The 19,087-nt window shown below is 37.0% G+C and overlaps 1 protein-coding gene across 11 annotated transcripts in view; it reads left to right on the forward strand.

Annotated features, from left to right (window-relative positions):
* The window catches only part of LOC122571808 (FERM domain-containing protein 5), a 64,564-nt gene that overhangs the window by 6,169 nt on the left and 39,308 nt on the right, over window positions 1-19,087 (forward strand). For 9 of the 11 annotated variants that reach the window (XR_006318237.1, XM_043735987.1, XM_043735991.1 and 6 more), the window contains exons 2-4: window positions 8,883-8,987; window positions 13,182-13,224; window positions 16,885-17,061. Coding sequence is in view for 10 of the 11 variants with exons in the window: in XM_043735991.1 (XP_043591926.1) it covers window positions 8,883-8,987; window positions 13,182-13,224; window positions 16,885-17,061 (325 nt within the window). In the remaining variant the exon portion in view is untranslated. Of the gene's footprint in view, window positions 1-8,166; window positions 8,577-8,882; window positions 8,988-13,181; window positions 13,225-16,884; window positions 17,062-19,087 lie in introns of those variants that run through there. The other 2 variants (XM_043735988.1, XM_043735989.1) reach the window with 2 other exon arrangements.

Raw genomic sequence — 19,087 nt, forward strand, 5'->3', positions numbered from 1 at the left:
CTAAACTGACACGAGGACCGCTAACGTTATTTCAAGCAGTAATCGTAAATTATTTAATAAAATATTATTGTCGAGTTTCTTCATATACAGCGTGTCCAGTCTGTCTCGGACCACTGAAGTATCTCGAAAAACACGAACGATACGAAAAAATGTTTCGGACGAACGGTTTGCTCGATACCGAGGTAGACGTACTATAATCTTGTATATTTGATCTTTCGATGCCTTTGAAACCTCCTGTGTACATGTTTTTCTAACTGACATTCAGTCCAGCGCGTTTCCAAACTAGCGAGATATTAGTTGACGTCGTATTAACATATAACGTATAACATATTTTTCCATATCGCACATAGTTTTCGAGAGAGGTTTCGTATAAAAAAGCAAATAGGATGGAAGCAGGAGGGAAGGAAGCAAATATAGCAAAAATTGGTTTCGGAAATTATTACATGTCCGTGCACTTGACTCTGCCCCCCGGTGAACATATTTCGCCGTATATCTGTCCGGACTTTTTATATCCGATAGCTAAGGTTACACGATTCGAGAAAAATTTGTAATTTTTAAGCAATTCGTTTAATTAACTTGTAACTCAAGGGGAACATGCTGAACAGATGCAGCCGACTAAAACAACTTTATTCAGATATTATTTATAAATATCATGTTGCTTATTCTACGACAATACCAACTATTTGCTGTAGATGTACATATTGAAAATACGCAAACAATTTCTCGCTGAGAATAGATGTTTTATCCTCTTTGTGTCTTAAACTCGACGCGGTCTTCTCCTTTATATCTTCTAACGATATTTGTCACGATAAATATCACGATAAATTTTACTCATTGCCCTATGATAGAAATTGCAAGTTGTCTTTTATCAGAACTATTATAGTATTACAGTGTTGCCATTTCGTTACGCGTTGCGCATTTCTCGGCGTATTATGAAAGTATCGATATGTCTTTCTTTTGGCGCTAATTATATAAAATAATTATACGAAATATAATATATTTCGCAATTGGAATTGTTTCCTAGAATTTCTAGGAATTTTCATTGGAAAACGTAAGAAAACAAGATAATTTTTTGTTAACAAACCAACTATAATACATATTATTAGAAAGGAATTATTTTGCAGTCTCAAGGTACGACGGGTCGTTCGTATATTCGGAGAATAAGTAACACGATACCTAAATCGTCCCTTCTAATACAAAGCCACAAATACGAGGATAATGGTGGGAATATTAGCGCGAGCAACTGTTTGCACAGTAAAGAAGAAAATATTTTGCGTGTGAAGGTCACTTATGGATGTATTATGCGATGTTACTAACTCTTTGTAAGCGATGTTACCCACCGTTATTTTGTTTTCAATATTTTTTTTATTTATTTATTTAAATTTTACAATTTGTTCAGTAGGACATTTGGTAAAATATTATAGCTTAAATATTTGGTAAAAAATATGCGGATGGTTATCCCCAGCGGGGTACCATCTTCGTGTTTGTTAGGTTATATCCTTTGTGATGTTTTCAATATGGCAGACCTTTTAGACCAGACGTTGATTTGAAATATTTCTCTTGCTCTCGTAATTCAGCAAATGTTTCAGATTGTCGTACATGTAAAACGCATGACACGTAATTAACATGTAAAAATGTTAATTATTTATGTTTCATAGGGTAGAGATATTACGCGTTATATGGATCTTGTTATTAAAGGTAACAATAATATTACACGATTCCAAAAGTGATATAAAGATGCTTTTAAATCTGAGAAATGCCTTTCGCAGGCATACTTACGGCGATTTCTCGTAAATCTCCACTGAATTCTTCGTTAAACGTACTATACAGTATAAAACGTAGAGGTATTAAACTTACTTTTTCGAACTCTCTTCGTTTATCTGAAAGGCTTGGTCGGTGACGACTATCGTGGGCTCGTTAGATTTTTCTTTCTCGCGATTGGATTTGGATTTGGACGCCGTACAAACCAACCAGCTTACACTCGCTCCGTGCTATCGTTGTATTCATCGTATCGTGTACGTTTTGACTCATCCGTATTTTCAGTTTATTCATTTACTGTTCGTTTACAGCATTGCTCTACCTCTAGTAATAACTGTAGGCGATTGGAACATTTTTCTCTATTATTGTGTGCTATATATTGTGTGTTGGTAAAGTTTCATGAAAATTGCTATGTCACACTCGATCGACGTCACTGGTAACTATCGCACACGCTTCAGCGGTAACGATCGTTTGGAAAAGTCTTGTTTTATCGTTCTATAGCCTCAAGCATTCGGATATTCCACTCTTGAATCTAATTTCACGTGCAAATGTGATTGTTATACGCATAATTCTTATTTATTTATTTCAACAACGGAGTTTCGCTAACAACGCAGCGCTGCCAACAGTCTGTAATTTCAGATACAATTTCGTAGATGTCGCAGATGTCAACAACTTGGTTGTATCATTAGACAGTTTAGTGGTTTCTCTCTCGTGATCGTAGTTTTTCCACTGCGGTCTAATATTTTTGATAGACAACGATACTTTGCATTGTTCGCGCTGCGAGATTTATGGTTGGTCCTAATTCCGCTAATCGACCACTGGGCTGTTCGATTAATCATGTTTGGGAATATATTTCTATAGAATGCTTTTTTACGAAAGTATTTAAATAATTGTTTGCATTGTACGTGACATAGGGAATAACTTTATTACGTTCCCTGGTATTGGCTTCCAACTGTTAGTTTTGCTGCCTTATTTGCCCGTTCGTCGTCCTGAATATATCAAATACGCCATGGTATCCAACGTGTCGTTATATTTTTCCCCTCCACGATTGCTGCAAGATATCGCACCGTTGCATGGAAAGCGACACAGCTGAAGAAACGCGATTTTCGCAATTATCGTTGTGGAAACGTTGCAGAGATGTTGCTCGACCAATTATGGTAATCTTCGTAATTTGACCGATGGAAGGTAGTCCTAACTAGAAGAAGGCTTGGTCCTCCAAGGTTAAGGTCCAACCACTTAAAGCGAAAGAAAAGAACGCCTGTATCACGAGCGTTGTTCTTCTTGTTCGTAAATTGATTCACAAATTCGATTTGCGTTTAGAAGCAGTTTTTCCTTTCTTCCGGAAAATATGATTTTTCGAGTTGTCGCTTTCCGCGTAAATTTCTTGCACGAGTGAAAACGACCGATGCCCTTTTTTCTGTTTCGCATCCAGCAACCAGAGTTTTATTCGCACAACGAATAACGTGGTGAGATTTATTCGACGAAAGATTAGTCGTTAGTCACGAATAAATCCGTATTTTTATTCGTTGTTCGTTATTGAATTTCAGGAGTAATTGTAAGTAAGCGTCCAGGCAGAAAAGAAAATTGTGCCAGGGGCGGGCGGCGAGATGCCGATGCCGACGCCAACAATGGTACTCGAAGCCAAAGTGGTCGCCCGTAGCCAGAATCACCCGATGCTTCTTCACTCGATACAGTCGACTTTATCTTTTTAAGTAAACGTTCTCTGCTCTCTACATACAGTATTCAAACTTGCAGGCGGATAAGTTCACAAGGGAAGCTATGTTGTACGTGATATGTATTTGTTATTTTATTGTCGCTCTTTTATTATTTATCTTTGTGGAAAATTCATTCGCGAAACCGTCTTAGCGTGCGATACATAATCAAAACAAAATCGCTCTATGTAATCGAATCGTTACTGCTACGACTATAATTTTCTGTGCAGAGGATCTCGTTCTAACCTCAATCGGCATGAACGAGACACGCCAAATTTATGCCTATTCGACATATGCTACAATCATTTTCTTGCCATTGTCGCACTTATAATTTTGTATGCGCGAGCGGATGTACGATAAATCTAGTAGTTGTAAGTTGTATACGCAAGGCTGTGACGTGTAATGTCTGTGACGGATATTGCTAACGGTACGATACTGCTACTTTTGCTCTATACAGGATGGTTCATGAACGTGTACGTCCATACGTACGAGGGATGAATGTACGCGTTAAAATATGTCAGAAATGTCATATACAGCTATTCGTGTGTTTTCGTTACTGTATTCCATTATTATCGTCATGTCTTTCGTGTATTTATAGAATCGAAGTTTGAGCGTGTCGGGTATGGCGGGTCTGTGCGCTAGGTTCGTGCCTGACTGTTACTTTATTGCGTAACCGATCGTTAATTTTGTATATTTGTAAACTCTCTAGAGAGTTCAAGGGTGATAGGGACTTTCTCTGTTTCGCGAATAGCACGACTTTCTTCGTTTCACGGACAGACCGACTTTCTTTGTTTTACGGACAGCCATTTTGAGAGACGCTCATTTCTCAAACGGACGGACACAGAGCAACATCAGAGATAGATAAGATCATAGTAGAAAGAGTAATTGTTTAAAACATCGAAGATTTTTATTTATTTATTTATTTATTTAAATTTTACAATTTGTCCAGTAGGGCATTTGGTAAAAAAATTATAGTTGTAAATATAACATCGAAGATTGACGGAGAAAGATCGGTAGTTCAGGACGTTGAAAATCAATTCTCGATTTTCAGGTAGACACTGCACAAAACTTGTTATTTATTATTTACTGTTATTAATTGGTTGCTGTTTATTTAATTATTACTGTTATTATTTAGTATTTCACTGTAGTATTTCATTTAAGTATTTTCACAATAAACTCGATCTTCAGACTTCAGAATCGATCCTCCGAATCACCACGTGATTAATGATCTTACATATTTATCCAATTAATCGCGGTGTTTATTCTATTTCATCCTATAGGCGCCTTGCGTGTTACGTGTTCATTTTTTCGCTATTAGTTGCCAAGGACTTGTTGATTAGTTTCCAAGTTCAAGATTTTAACTTTTACAGTTACCACCTATCGTTTTCCTCCTGTTCTTTCATTCGTGAGCCTGCTGCTACATATCAAGAATCCCATAATTGCTCCTTTATATTGTTTCTGTCGTGTCATTGAACTTAACCAGGTTCATTTTGTCTCAGTATCTGGCGAAAGTTAATCGCATAACCTGTAATACAATTTAATCCAAATTATCCTGCAGTTATCTCTTTCCACTCGTTTGAATAGTCTTTGAACGTGCCAGCGATACGTTGGCGAAGTTTGCTCGTAGTTTGCTGTTTGATCTTTGATCCGGAGCCTGTAGGATGGGTGGGTGAATTTGCCGCGTGGGCCTGAAGAAAATGCGCCATCCGGAACCATTCGATGGGTCTGCTTATTTCTCCTTTACAAACTCCTGGAACAACTAATTCGGTTTCTCGATCTTCTGCGTAATTCCTTCTGTCGTCTTCGTTTCGTTTATTTTCGTCTGAAAATCTTAACCGAAGAAAAATTCATCTATTGCTGTTTGGTGTCAGAAAAAGAAAACGCGAAACCTTCAAATTCTCCCGATAATCCTGCTACAATGAACGCCTTCCTCGTCTCGGTCCAACTATACGTAGCATAATTTCTACCACCAGTTTTGCCGCATCTGTCAGCGACATTGTTTCATCTATGCTTTCTTCCTCGAACATATATAGATTAATTAGGTAAGGAGTCCAAGGACGTCGAAGCTGATAGTTGGACATTTGCCACGCAGTTGTTTCCTTTTGCTCGCATTTTCACTCAAAATGCCCTTAATCTCGGCACTCGATCGAGGTGCGTCTAAGAATTCTTACACGTAGTCAATAATTCCTGCTTAACTTAACGCCATTAAGAGAGCAGTGGATTGAGGTGTCAAGGACCTTCGAACCTCACCTTATTCGGATCGTTTTTTTCCTTTAATTATCAAAACATTCGCCTGTTCACGAGGACAACAGTTTTCTTTCATCTCATTTAATATTCGCCACTGTCTTCTAGTTTAGCTTGCCATTTCGTTTTACCATCGCTGCAAACACATTAGTGAAACCTTTGTGCGTCTTACCACTCGTGTAAACTCTTCAGGCTCATAATGAAATTCCCAAACTAAACCCGCGGTTTGCTATTCCAATATATACCCGCTTCGGCTCATTCGCGTTCCTCCGACCACTGGCTGGTCAATTTTTCGCTCCACTCTGAGCTCCGGTCATCTCTGCCAGGCCACGTGTTTCTCCGTCCACCGCTTCTTCCAACAAATCAACTCTCTCTCTCGCCCCTTTCCTTTATTTCCTTTCTTAATCTTTTCAGTTCTGCAGTTCTGCCTGCTGTCCTTTGCGCTTTCCAGCCGTTTCCGCTTGCTTTCGCTCCGCCTTGTTCGAGAACTTTGCTGAAACTGTAACCCGTGATTTCATTCTACGCACGTGCTACATCTAGGAACACGAACAAAAGGGAATGACGAACGCGTAAGACAGCAATTTTTTCACTCGCTCTAAAGGTCGCGACATCTATGGGGCAAGAAGGAGATGCGAGAACGAGGCGTGAAATATAATTAAAAATCGTCCTAGTTTTTCGAGAAACAGACGAGAGCAAATATGACAAAATTGATACAAGCTGTCTAAGCTAAGGCCAAGCTTGCTGCGGGGCCCAAATCTGACCGCCGGTACGCAGAACGTACTGAACGTTTGATTGATGTGAACGGGCAGAAACAATGTCATGGAACTGTCTAACAAAGGCGATTGGAATTTTATCGGTACCCCCTCGACCAATATAATATAAACGAACGCGATTGTAAGGAGAGGAGAGTTTCATCAATCTCAGTCGCGTGCGACCTCATCAGCGAGTTACACACCGTCTTCACGATCAGTGAATACCGAGCGTCCTAGCCAACATTCTTGTATCTTTTATTGTTTCAAAATATACTCTACGCTTTAACAAAGAGTTAGTTGAGTTCTACTTGTACTGTGGACAAGTAAGTTGAGTTACACTTGAATTGTGCACAAGTAAGTTGAGTTCAACTTAGACTTTGGAAGAAAGAGTATTTGCTGTCCCGTTGACCGTGGATTCGTTATTGAACCTAAGATCATTGTCATTAGCATCTCGAGTACCTAATCACCACGGTTACTTGTCAAATTCTGTAATAATCATATTTGTACCAGTAAATATCATCCCTATTGCATAACAACAATGGCTAATCCAAATGAAGATTCGTACCTAACCTCAATGAGAACTCTACATATATATGCGTAATACATTTCTAATAGTATTCGAATACTGTTGTTATGTCTTTATTCAGAGGTAGGATCACAATAGCTATTATTATATTCTATGGATAAATCCATCGCGCCGTTCTGAGCCGAAAAAACCTTTATTGCACATTCTTACATGGGCTAGGGATAAAAACAAAAGAACATCTTAAACCTATCGATTGTATCTAGAATTATCTTCTAGTTACTTTTTCTTGTAACTAATGCATCTGCTTATGTTTGGCAAGCACGAACTCATGTTGTCATTTTCAACAAATACTTTCCTGTTTATACCATTTGTACCGTCGTAGAAGAGGACTACTGCAATGGAAATTTAGTTGTCGCTAGTAACAAGTTTTTCTCATTAATCGTCTGCCCAACGAGAATGTTTACTTGGTTAATCAAAACTTTAAACGTATGGTTCATTGAGCCTACGCGTACGAGCAAAGTAGATGCGGCGAAGCATTGGCAAGATATTGGAAAAAATATACCCAAACTTTACCGAAGAATTCCGCACTGACCGACTTGCCATTTGGAATCTTTTGTTTACAGATGGAATGATTAGAGAAAGAACAAAGTGAACATACGCCAAACACGATGCATGGAAAAAATCGTATAAAAATTTGTTGGCTCTGTGCGATGAAATCGAAGTAGGTTAAAGCTAGAATTGAAATATCATCGGTTCAAGATTTTTTGGTTCTTATCCAAAAACTAATCGATATTATAACGTGAAAGAAACTTGATTTCTGAAGAAAGATGCTTTTGGTAATGGCTAGCATTTCTGACAACTTTTCAGATTTTTGCCAAAATATTATTTCAAAAAAATGTCGCGAACAACATTGTAAATACTTTTAATATTAGGTTAAGATTAAACTTAAAGCTAATCTAAAGCGCAAGGAATACATAGACTCGACGCAATCGTAAAGATAAACACAAACGTAAGGGTATTAGTAGAAAGTGTGTGATATATTGTATATACAAACAAAAGGATAAAAACGCGTGACAGAAAACGATAACCTTGCTTGTCTTTTTTCCTGCAACGTACGCTAGATAGAGCAGTACGGTTACGTCTTGTTCCGATGTTTCGTGAGTGTTTCGGTTCGTTTCTTCGGGATAGTAGATTCGAAACAGGAAAGACTAGAAGGACAAGTTTCGTTTAACTGGAAACTGTAGAATATCCAAGGAGAAATTAAAATTATCAAAAAATTATTGTTACAAAAGTTATTCGATTCGAAGGCGGGAGGTGGCATTATACGATGGAAATTATCCTTTTGCATGTATTCTAATTTTAATTTGTGAAATTTAACGTACGAAGGGAAGACGCGAAGCGACATTTTTGTGTTTACGTTGCTTTCGTCTTTCACGCGTCTTAGAAACAGGAGAATACCGTTCACGTTAAATTCGGCAAATTTGAGCTTTAGTTCATTATGCTGTAATAGTTTTGATAATATCTAATTATATTTAATTATACATTAGCGTACGTATAGAAATATAGAATATTATTTCGAATAAGGTAAAGTTCTACGTGATATTCGAGGTTCTATTTCGACTGTTTCTACATGTCGTGACGCATGTCGTAACGTTGCCAATATTGTACTTTTATTTTTCTATTCGCTCTACGTTCCGATTAATTTGTATTTAAATAATAATTAATATAATTGTGCGATTTAGAGAAATTTTAATTAGAAAGAAGGAAATAGAATACACGCGATGTGCATTTATGACATACACATGATTTAAAGAAACAGTTACATAGCATGTAAGAAGCTACCTAATTTTGAAATTGGTCGCAATCTCTTTTCTTTTCTTATTGTTGCAGCCTCAGGACAAAGGAAGGTATATTCTCGAATATGTATGCAAGCAACTCAATATCCTGGAAACGGATTATTTTGGGCTTCGTTACATGGATCATTGTAGGCAAAGGGTAAGCTCAACCATGTCTTTTTTCCTAGATTCTTCTCTTTCGATTTAACCCTTAGAGTGCTGAATATTCGGGGCCTATGCGGTCCGTACGGAGGGCGCGCGGCCAGCGCGGACGATTGCTGTGGTCTGAACACTTTTTCGCTATACTGAACTTTGTTGATTGACTATTCAAAGCGCAAATTGTAATAAGTTATAGTAATTCTTTTGCACGAGATTAAGTGATTCAAGAGCTTTATTTTTTAGTATTAATTATTTATTATAAACATTGAAATTTACAATAAACTAGAATTTGGGTAGTAAACTAGAAAACTAAATTTAGTAAATATAACACGAGTTAATAATTCAGTTGTGCGATTACTAGTCGTATTTTTGCTAAAGGATCGTCATTTACTGTATTATTATCGTTAAAGTGCAACATTTGTAATAATACCATGTATCGATTTCGTGCTATTATTTTGCGGAAAATATTGCTTTTCAACAGTTCGTCCGTAGACCAATATTCTCTCAAAGACAGTTTCAATTCTAACAAATGTCCAAATTGGACAAATTGTGAATGCAAAGTATTAAATAAAAAAAAAAAGACAATTTCTTCGAACGCGACATTAACATTGAAATGCATTTATATCTATCTCACACAAACGTAACAGTATTACTTCTGCGTAGGTACTCGGAAAAATTGACAAACGCATATATGCGTCCTTAGTCCACAGCGATGGCTTTCGCCAGACGCATATATGCGTCCTTAGTCCACAGCGATGGCTTTCGCCAGACGCATATATGCGTCCTTAGTCCACACCGATGGCTTTCGCCAGACGCATATATGCGTCCATAGCACTCTAAGGATTAATTTTGCAAATGCCAGCCCCGAAAGCTTATTTTTGATATTACATCTATGTTACCAATGGTCTGATCAATGCGCAAAATATGTCGCTTCTCTTCCAACAATATCTCAACTTTTTTATTTTCCAAACCTAAGATTTGCAAACTTCTTACTTTATTTCAACATGCAAACTGCATTCCTGGTGCATTTTTAACGCGTAACTAGTATGAAAATTAATTATTTATATCGTCGTTGAAATTTTCTTCTACAAAACTCGTAAAGTCCTACGCAAACGCGTTATTGTCTTGGCAGGTAGGGACTCTATCTTCGTATAAATTATCACGACATTCGTATTTGGTGTCCCATTTAAATCGATCTCTGCGAATGTCTGCGATATTGTTTACGATATTATTTACGATACCGGAAAATATTTGGAAAATCCAAGTTGAAATTCGTCGCGACCAGTCTGCAAAACCTCTGGCAACGATCTTCCAAATTATCAGACTGACGTAAACTGTCTGTGCGTGGAATCGGACGAGCTGACGTTTTAATAGGAATTTTTACATTTTTCACCTACTATATCTGGAAAACTAATTGTCGGCTCAACGTGAAAGGAACATAGTCGAATAAGCAAGATAAGAGTGTCCCTAAACTAAATTAAATTCCTAGGACAAGCATTTCGATAATGTTTTAGCCCCTTGCCCCCTTAACTGTTAGGGCAGTTATTCACCTAAATAGGATTTGCAGTTTCTACTTGATTTCTCTTCTTCTATGCCATAAGGAAATATTTTGTCTGAAAAAGTTATTTCTCCGGATTTTTCGGTGTGTCGTAGTTCAAAAAATTAGAAACCAGTATTTCTATCTTCTTGCGCGTATAAGGATGACCTATTTATATAATTGACATAACGTGCGCATCGTACGAGTATTATATGCGATTGTAAATAATTTTGGTCTTATTTTTAGACGAGTGAATTTTATACCGTCGTTCTATCAATCGTTTCAATTCATTCGATCACAGGATTTACTCGTTCGACATGAACGCGCGCCGTGCATCTAGCATACGATAAATCGTAAATTACCGCAGTGATATTTCTAAAAAAATATTTTTTAGGGCAGGGAAAGAGAGGGAGAGAGAATGTAAAATTCGATAATTCGTGAGATGTTTTAAATTAAAAAGCGAGGTTATTAATTTCGTGGAAAAATCCGAAATACCTCACGAATAAATTGGTACGTAGTCGGTTCGACGACAAAAGTCGTGATAAGCACGTGATAGAGGCCAGGTGAATCAGCCATCGATCGTACGATCGTCGATAAAGCCGAGAATACGCTTTCTTCAGAAACATTCAGAACCAATTTGTATTTTTCGCTCGTCGTTACGTTTGTGACTTTCAGCGACCTTGAACGACCGTGATATTCCAATTCATTTTGATCGAAGAATTACGATCGCAGATGTTCGAAAATACATCTAAACTCGTAAACACGTCCATCCAAGAAGAAAATATTTTGCATCGCGTAATAATTCTCTCGGAATCAAACAACCTTTCTGTCAAATATTTTTCTCTGTCTTAAAAATAGAAAAAGTTATTTATACTCCCGTTTATTGCATATAGCGATGCGAAACCGATTTATGTAAGAGAAAAACATTGCTATTCAATGTATAACCAGAGAAAAGAAATATGTCGTAACGCGCGGAATTCGTGTCGTGATTGGTTACAACGGATTACAAGGAAAATGGTTACAACGTATTCTTTATAATATTTTACCAAATGTCCTAATGGACAAATTGTAAAATGTAAACAAACAATAAATAAAAAACAACGTATTCTGGCATTATAGAAATGTCATAATACGTTGCGGTCGTTTTCTTCCATAGCCACAACGCGAAACGGGATAAGTTTTGGAGGACATTTTGTCCCTGTCCCCGTGACCTGACACTTTGGAAGCCTCGGACGCTCGAAAGGGTCGCAGGGCTGCGTGGAATCTTGTTATTTCGAATCTCCGTTAACCCTTAGAGTGCTGAATACTCGGAGCCTATGCCATCCGTACGGACGGCACGCTGCCAGCGCTGACGATCGCTGTGGACTGAATACTTTTTCGCTATACTGAACTCTGTTGAGTGACTGTTCAAAGCGCAAATCGTAATAAGTTATAGTAATTCTTTTGCACGAGATTAAATGATTCAAGAGCGTTATTTTTTAGTATTAATTATTTATTATAAACATTGAAATTTACAATAAACTAGAATTTGGGTAGTAAACTAGAAAACAATAAACTAGAGAACTAAATTTAGTAAATATAACACAAGTTAATAATTCAGTTGTGCATGAAAAATTTCAAAACAATCATCGATACATAATCCGACATCGCATTTTCTGTCGTTCCTTCTCTTATTTTTCACACGAACAACACATTTTCTTCTTGATAATTGTGTTGTGCCGGCACGATTATTCTACCAAATGTCCAAATTGGACAAATTGTGAATGCGAAGTATTAAATAAAAAAAAAAAAAAAAGAAAAGACAGTTTCTTCGAACGCGGCATTAACATTGAAATGCATTTATATTTATCTCACACAAACGTAATAGTATTACTTCTGCGTAGGTGCTCGGAAAAATTGACAAACGCATATATGCGTCCTTAGTCCACAGCGATGACTTTCGCCAGACGCATATATGCGTCCATAGCACTCTAAGGGTTAATAAAAATTTCATTGGCACGTTGGTAAAAATTTCCTGATTAAAGTCAGACCAAACACGACATAGTTTAAATCACGTTTAAACGTATATACGGATAAATGTATAACAGAGGAAGAAAATAAGTTAATAAGCGAATGTCGCTAAATAAGCAAATATGCTGCAAATTATATCGCCTGTGGTGTTGTTTTTGGTGAGAGAAGGCTCATAGGAGTCACATCGTTCACAGCTTTAGTCGATAAGAAGTTGCGTCGTTGCGTCGACATTCTCTGACCGCTATGTTGTTTTCTCATCGAGTCTCGACCTCTTTCGGACTTCTTTCACTCGCGCTGTCTTTTGCCAAGTTCGTATTTATGGAATACGATCGAGTTCTGTACGATAATTCATCGCCAAGTAGTCTTGATTTTCGGTCAATTACGTATACGAGAAAATACGTATTTACAAAGATATACGTAGTTGCTAATACGTGACACAATAATAACAATTTTGTTATTCGTTTTTGCCAATAATCGAACAAAAATTGGACGTTGAAAGTTCATTTGTTATTCATTAAAATAATCCGTTAATCACCGTTAATTGTTAGATCGTAGAGTTATATTTGATTTGTATTTAATATTACTAAAATGAAACAACTGATGTAACAAATAATATTTAATTAACCGTATTAAATGAATCTGTTTCAGCATTGGTTAGATCTGGCAAAAACAGCGATTAAGCAAGTAAAAGGTTAGTACTTGGAACTCTATTGCATTGCTTGAATGTTTAAGGTGATTGTTACTTAAATGTTTTATTGCGTGTCTTGTAAAAATTCCTAATATTTTAGTACCATAATTTTTACACACTGTTAAAATATAGCAAAAATATTAGCGAAAGATATATCGTTAGACTAAATGTTTTGCACGTAATTTACTCGTAAAAGGCTGGTATCTGTCAAACACGATTTGATTTCAATAAATAATTGAAGTTACGTGATCAGAGTTACCCGTGAGAAGAAATTAAAAAATGAGAAATGAAATTAATTGTAGATTCCTTTAGACTGATCTGAATACATATTTTAGGACTTAAATGAATTAAGCAGAGCGAAATAAACTCTGCAAGGGTTTCGATACAAGAATTTCTGCAAAAGATAGCACGTAAATTCGATCGTGTGTAACAATGCACAGCTGTGGCCAAGGTTTCGATTGCTGTGTTTTTTCTTCTTTCTGTAGTCGATCGTCGTGGGTCGATGTCACATGAAACTTTCAAACTCTAGTGACCCAATACGTACCGTATTATTCCTATTCGTCCAAATAAACAGAAGAATTTCAGTCTTAGGAAAGAAAGTAAGAATTTTCATTTGACAATTTACCATAGTCTCTCTCTCTCTCTCTCTCTTTCTCTCTCTCGCTCGCTCGTTCATACTTTTTGGCTCTTTCAAAATATCTCAAATATTTTATTTTCGCGATATCAACTTTTGCTCTCTACATAGGTGTATAACGTTGCCATCTTCTAGTAACCTGCCAAGGTTGTCCCATATAAAATTTTCATATTTTATGGCAGTAAGCGTTCCATTAATGAAATATATACCGATTATTAATTTGTTTCATCAGTTTCGTTAGTCGATAATATCCGTGCATTTTCCACGGACCAATATCGTATATTACCCGCATTTACTTTCCATAAAACTTTCGTCAAAACTTATCTCATCGGTAAATAATATCCGAGCAAATTGTATTATCGTTTATGCGCATTTGCGGAATCTTATATCATGCGGAAATTTATGCTCGACGAGAATTCTTTATACGCTATGCCCGCTAATGTCGGACTAACGTTCGATCTACCTAATTAATCAACTAACTGATTAATTGATTAATTAATTTTTAACGCATCTTACTTTCGTAATATGCCAGGTACTCAACCGGTAAACAGGGGTTAACGTGGCGATCATGCCTATCATGCCGATTTCGACTTTTGGCGATCAGGCTAGTTCCACCCTTCCTATAATAATTATTCGTTTCACGATTAACATGCTGTATTAACCTTTTGCACTCGAGGACCTTTTCGGTGAGTCGTAGCAGCTACTCCGGATGATTTAGCGTATACGTGACGCGTGTCTTGGCGTAAAATGATTTTATATAGAAATTAACTTACAAAAAAAAATTATATTCTAATAATTTATCTATATTTACATGTTTGGAAATATGATTTTGCAATATTAATTTCTGTATTTTTTTTATGATATTTTATAAAGCATTCACCAAGATGCATTCCTCGATATAATTGATCTCATTTTTCAACAGTTCAAAATCAAGTTCATCTTCGTTTCGGCTAATTTCACTTCCGAAAACCATCCTCTAAGGGTTTCTAAACTATAATACCTTTGCCATGATCGTCGAATCCAAACTAACTTTGCAGACGTTGTCAGAACCCTAGTTTCGGAGGCATATGGGATTAAATATTTGATCTCCATTTTAAAGTCTAACACTTTACACTTCCTAACGAAGAACATAAAGAACTAAGGAACCAGTTTACCAACCAATATTGCACTCTCGTCAATTGCAGACGTCGAAATCTAACATAAACAGGAACTGTCGCTTCTCGCTCACCGCTGGAGTTGCAGCATGGAACGCTGTGGTGAGCGAGGGTCACCTTTCGAGTGCAAAGGGTCAAATAATGAAAAAACGTCTTTTGCACGTACGATAACACGACGATAAAATTTTTTCCAAAGTTTGTTTTTTTTACATTAAATATTAATCGGTGGTTTATGAAACCTGATCAAGCATAATCCTTTTCTTAATACGAACACGCCGTTTGTCACGTTTGCCGTTATATACTGGTCAATTCGACGACCCTATACCACTTAATCGGCGTGTTGAATAATTGGAATATTTATAATAAATATTTGTAATGGCAAAGAGAACTACTCGAATGATATAACACCACTTGACGTACGTGGTCTCTAATTTCTTACCAATGTTTATTATTATACGTATTCCTTGCCATTTCGCTTTTTTGCTTTCTTCGCATTCTTAGGCTTTACAAACGCCCACGTGTAATCAAGTACAACGACTAATATAGCCGCAATATTACGAGACGCAGCTGTAGGCTCATTAGAGCACGTGGTACGATCGATGCGGATGTGCACGAGCTTTAGTTGCGCGATGATTTCCACGTTGCATCGATGCGTGAAACGAATGTCATTGCTTGTGCTAAAGGTCGTTGAAATCGTGCAAACACCTTCTATTTTGCTATGGATAAAGAAATGCAGCGATTTAAAAGAGGAACGTGACATTCAAATCTCCGTAAATCGTTCGATTCTATAAAAAGATTATTATATAATATAGTATATATATGTCGGAGATATAAAGACATCGAGCATTTCTTTTGGAATACTTGGGCTGGAGGTGACGCAACTGGTCGCTGAACGTAGCCACGGTCACGGGATGAACGTTTTGACTTGACAGAAGAAGTACCGATATTGAGGGACACGCTGTATTAACGGACAAGTCCCGGCCAGGAGCAATGTCGACTCTATGCAGGACTGCCTAGCAACGGCGCCTGGAATTTTGTTGATATTCCTAATCAATATGTAATTGACAAATGAGATCCAGGCAGTCTTTTATTGTGATTTCCTTGGAGAGTTTACGGAGATCGGGGAGTCAGTCTAAAAGTTACAGAGCGATACAGCTAACGTTATTAGCAAAACAGAGGAAATATAAACTATTGCACAAAGAGTTTCCCGTTGACCGTGGATTCGTTTGAACCCAAGAATATTGTTAAAAGCTTGAGTTAAACAATGGTAAATCCAAATGAAGAATTGATACGCGCCCAAAATTCTAATGATGATTTGACACAAAACTCTGATAATGATTCGACATATATATAGTACGAGTTGTTTAGAAGCCACACTGACCATGAAGCTTATTCGGAAAAAAAGCATATTTTTCTCGTTTATGAAAAGATATACATTTGTCGATTGTTGGAACCAAGGCGTCATTTTTCCACTGATCTTTTATTTCGTATAATACGGAATCGCGTAACACGGCATTTTTTCTCGGGAAACTATCCAACTAACGTGTTATAGAGGGATACTCGTGCAAAAAAATTACAATAACAAAGACTCTTGCGTAAGAATTTTGCAATTATCTAATTTTTCTTCTTGTAATAAATGAATGCATAAGACTAGGCCTAGTTATTTGAAATTAACCATCGTCGTCGATGCATAATTTTGTTAAACAAGATAATGGAATTGCGAAAGGCGACGAAAATGGTAGAAAAGTGTGTGATTTGAAAGTCAGATCTGTATATTGCAGTTATTTCATTGGGGCAAAATTTATTAGCAACGACGATTCTCTTTTTAGTATATCACAAGTAAAATACGTTCTCTTTATTGCGAATATGTTCTAGACATGGATCCGATTCTGTTCAGTTTTCGTGTGAAATTCTATCCACCGGATCCTCTGAGGTTGAAAGAAGAAATAACTAGGTATCAGGTTTACCAGCAGCTTAAGAGAGACCTTCTTCATGGCCGACTATATTGCAGTCCGGGTGAAGCAGCGTTGCTCGCCGCATGCATCGTGCAAAGTGAGTAGATCTTCTATTCCATACGACTTTATTAAATAAAAAGTTATCATCGAGTGATTTTAACGCGAATATCGGAATACCAACCGGCAGAATGGTCCATAACTGATTCTGCTCGAAAATGAGTCGACGGTATAGAAATAGCATGGTTCTAGCGATGTAACGTTGAAAACATGAAGCGTGTCAGGTGCTTGACATTTACGGAAGAAGAGTCTGTAGCACATCGAATTAAGACAGTTCTGGTTAAGAAGTTTTCGCTCGAAATATATATTTTTCTTCGCAAAGAACTTGTTGTTCATTGTCGTCATTAATTATTTGGGTCTTTATTCTAATAAATACTGGGATAAAACGTATCGTTACGGCTGTGTCCTGGCCGTCGATTTGGATCTTTTGATGGAACAAGGATGAACTAAGTCACGGAAAGGTGTCGTCGGAACATCGTAGCATTGCGAACAATGTAACTTACAAACCGATTCATCTGGAAATGTTATTTCCGTTTGGTACTCATTTCGTATAAGGAGGAATATTCAAACTGAAAACATAGAGCGATAAATTAACATTTGTATAAATTACAGCTGTCTGTAAATTGCATTAAATAAACCATAAGACTTTTCGTGTTTCTTTTGCTTGTAAACGTGCTAAACAGAATTCTCTGTTACACGGATCTTTGTTATGTATTTATTTTATAGTATGTTACGGTAAAACTTTGTCGTACTGGATTCGTGTATATATAATATTAGTAACTTATGTCAGACTGTATTACGTTACATATGCTTCATTGCATATTTAAATATTCAAATGTACATGTTTAGAAACGTTACGATAACGTTTCATTTTGTAACACTTGTAATGGTAATACTAAATGAAATGGTAATACCTTTTAATAATTATTAGATTGCTGATATTTATGCAAATTTATTTCTTATACCGCACAAGTACCGCAGTAGAACTTGAATAGTAATTCATTATACCTATTAACATTTATAACGAGTATTTCACTTTCAATATTTTACATACTTTGTCCATACAATTTTCCAATTAATATTCCAAATATTCTACATTTTCCCAAGGTTTCCAAATCCTACGCACACTTTGCTAATGGTATTTAAAGAAGCGAAAAAGTTGGGACAGGGCTGTGAGAAAATTACAAACGAGAAACACGACTCGCTCTGTGTAGTAGTTTCGGTTCGGCGAAAATTTAGAGAAGAATATAATCTAGGCGTGCTTTCAACAAAACACGATGCAGATGCAGCGAAATTGCATCTAAGATGCTCTATAATTTGATTGTCTTATTTTTAGACGCTCTATAACTTTCAAGTTTCAAGTATCGATTTTCGATAATTTACAGTAGATAGAGCTATCACCCACTGCATATTTTTGCCACACTGCTCGCACCTTCGCGACTTGTTGCTTCCAACGTGACCGATTCGGTATAGGATGAAACAGCGATGCAAAATCATAGTTGCAATGGAAACTAAGTAGGACGTTTTATTCGTTTATCTGTTATTCATGTTGCCTTGCGGCTAAAGAATGACTTTCAGTTGTCTCTTACGATCGATATTTCGACTAATTCTATATCCGATCGTAATTCCGTCTGTATTCCGATAATTTAACCCCTTAACCTACTATTTACGTTCGAGAATTTTGGGCCGAAAACGTAAAAAAAGCTCGCGCAGCCTTCGAGCCATTCGCACGACTCGTGTAGTACGTATCACGAGCGATGCCCGCAATATTTACGTTTGGCCCGATCACCTACTACGGGTTATGCCCGTAATATTTACCTTTGGCCCGATCATCGTACTACGGGCTATGCCCGTTGTTGTAGGTTAAGGGGTTAACTGCTTTGAATTTTTATTTACGAGAGCATCGTAAAATTTTGATTTTCACAATAACATATAGTACGTTCATACTTTGGATATCCGCTGAAAAACCGGATTATAGTCGCTCCTGACAAAATCATTTTGAATAACGTGAATTCTAGCCCCGTCGTAGGCAAAAATCTCGGGAAGCAAGAGCTTCTGCATCTATG

This window comes from Bombus pyrosoma, linkage group LG10 (assembly GCF_014825855.1).
Source record: "Bombus pyrosoma isolate SC7728 linkage group LG10, ASM1482585v1, whole genome shotgun sequence".
Classification (NCBI taxonomy): domain Eukaryota; kingdom Metazoa; phylum Arthropoda; class Insecta; order Hymenoptera; family Apidae; genus Bombus; species Bombus pyrosoma.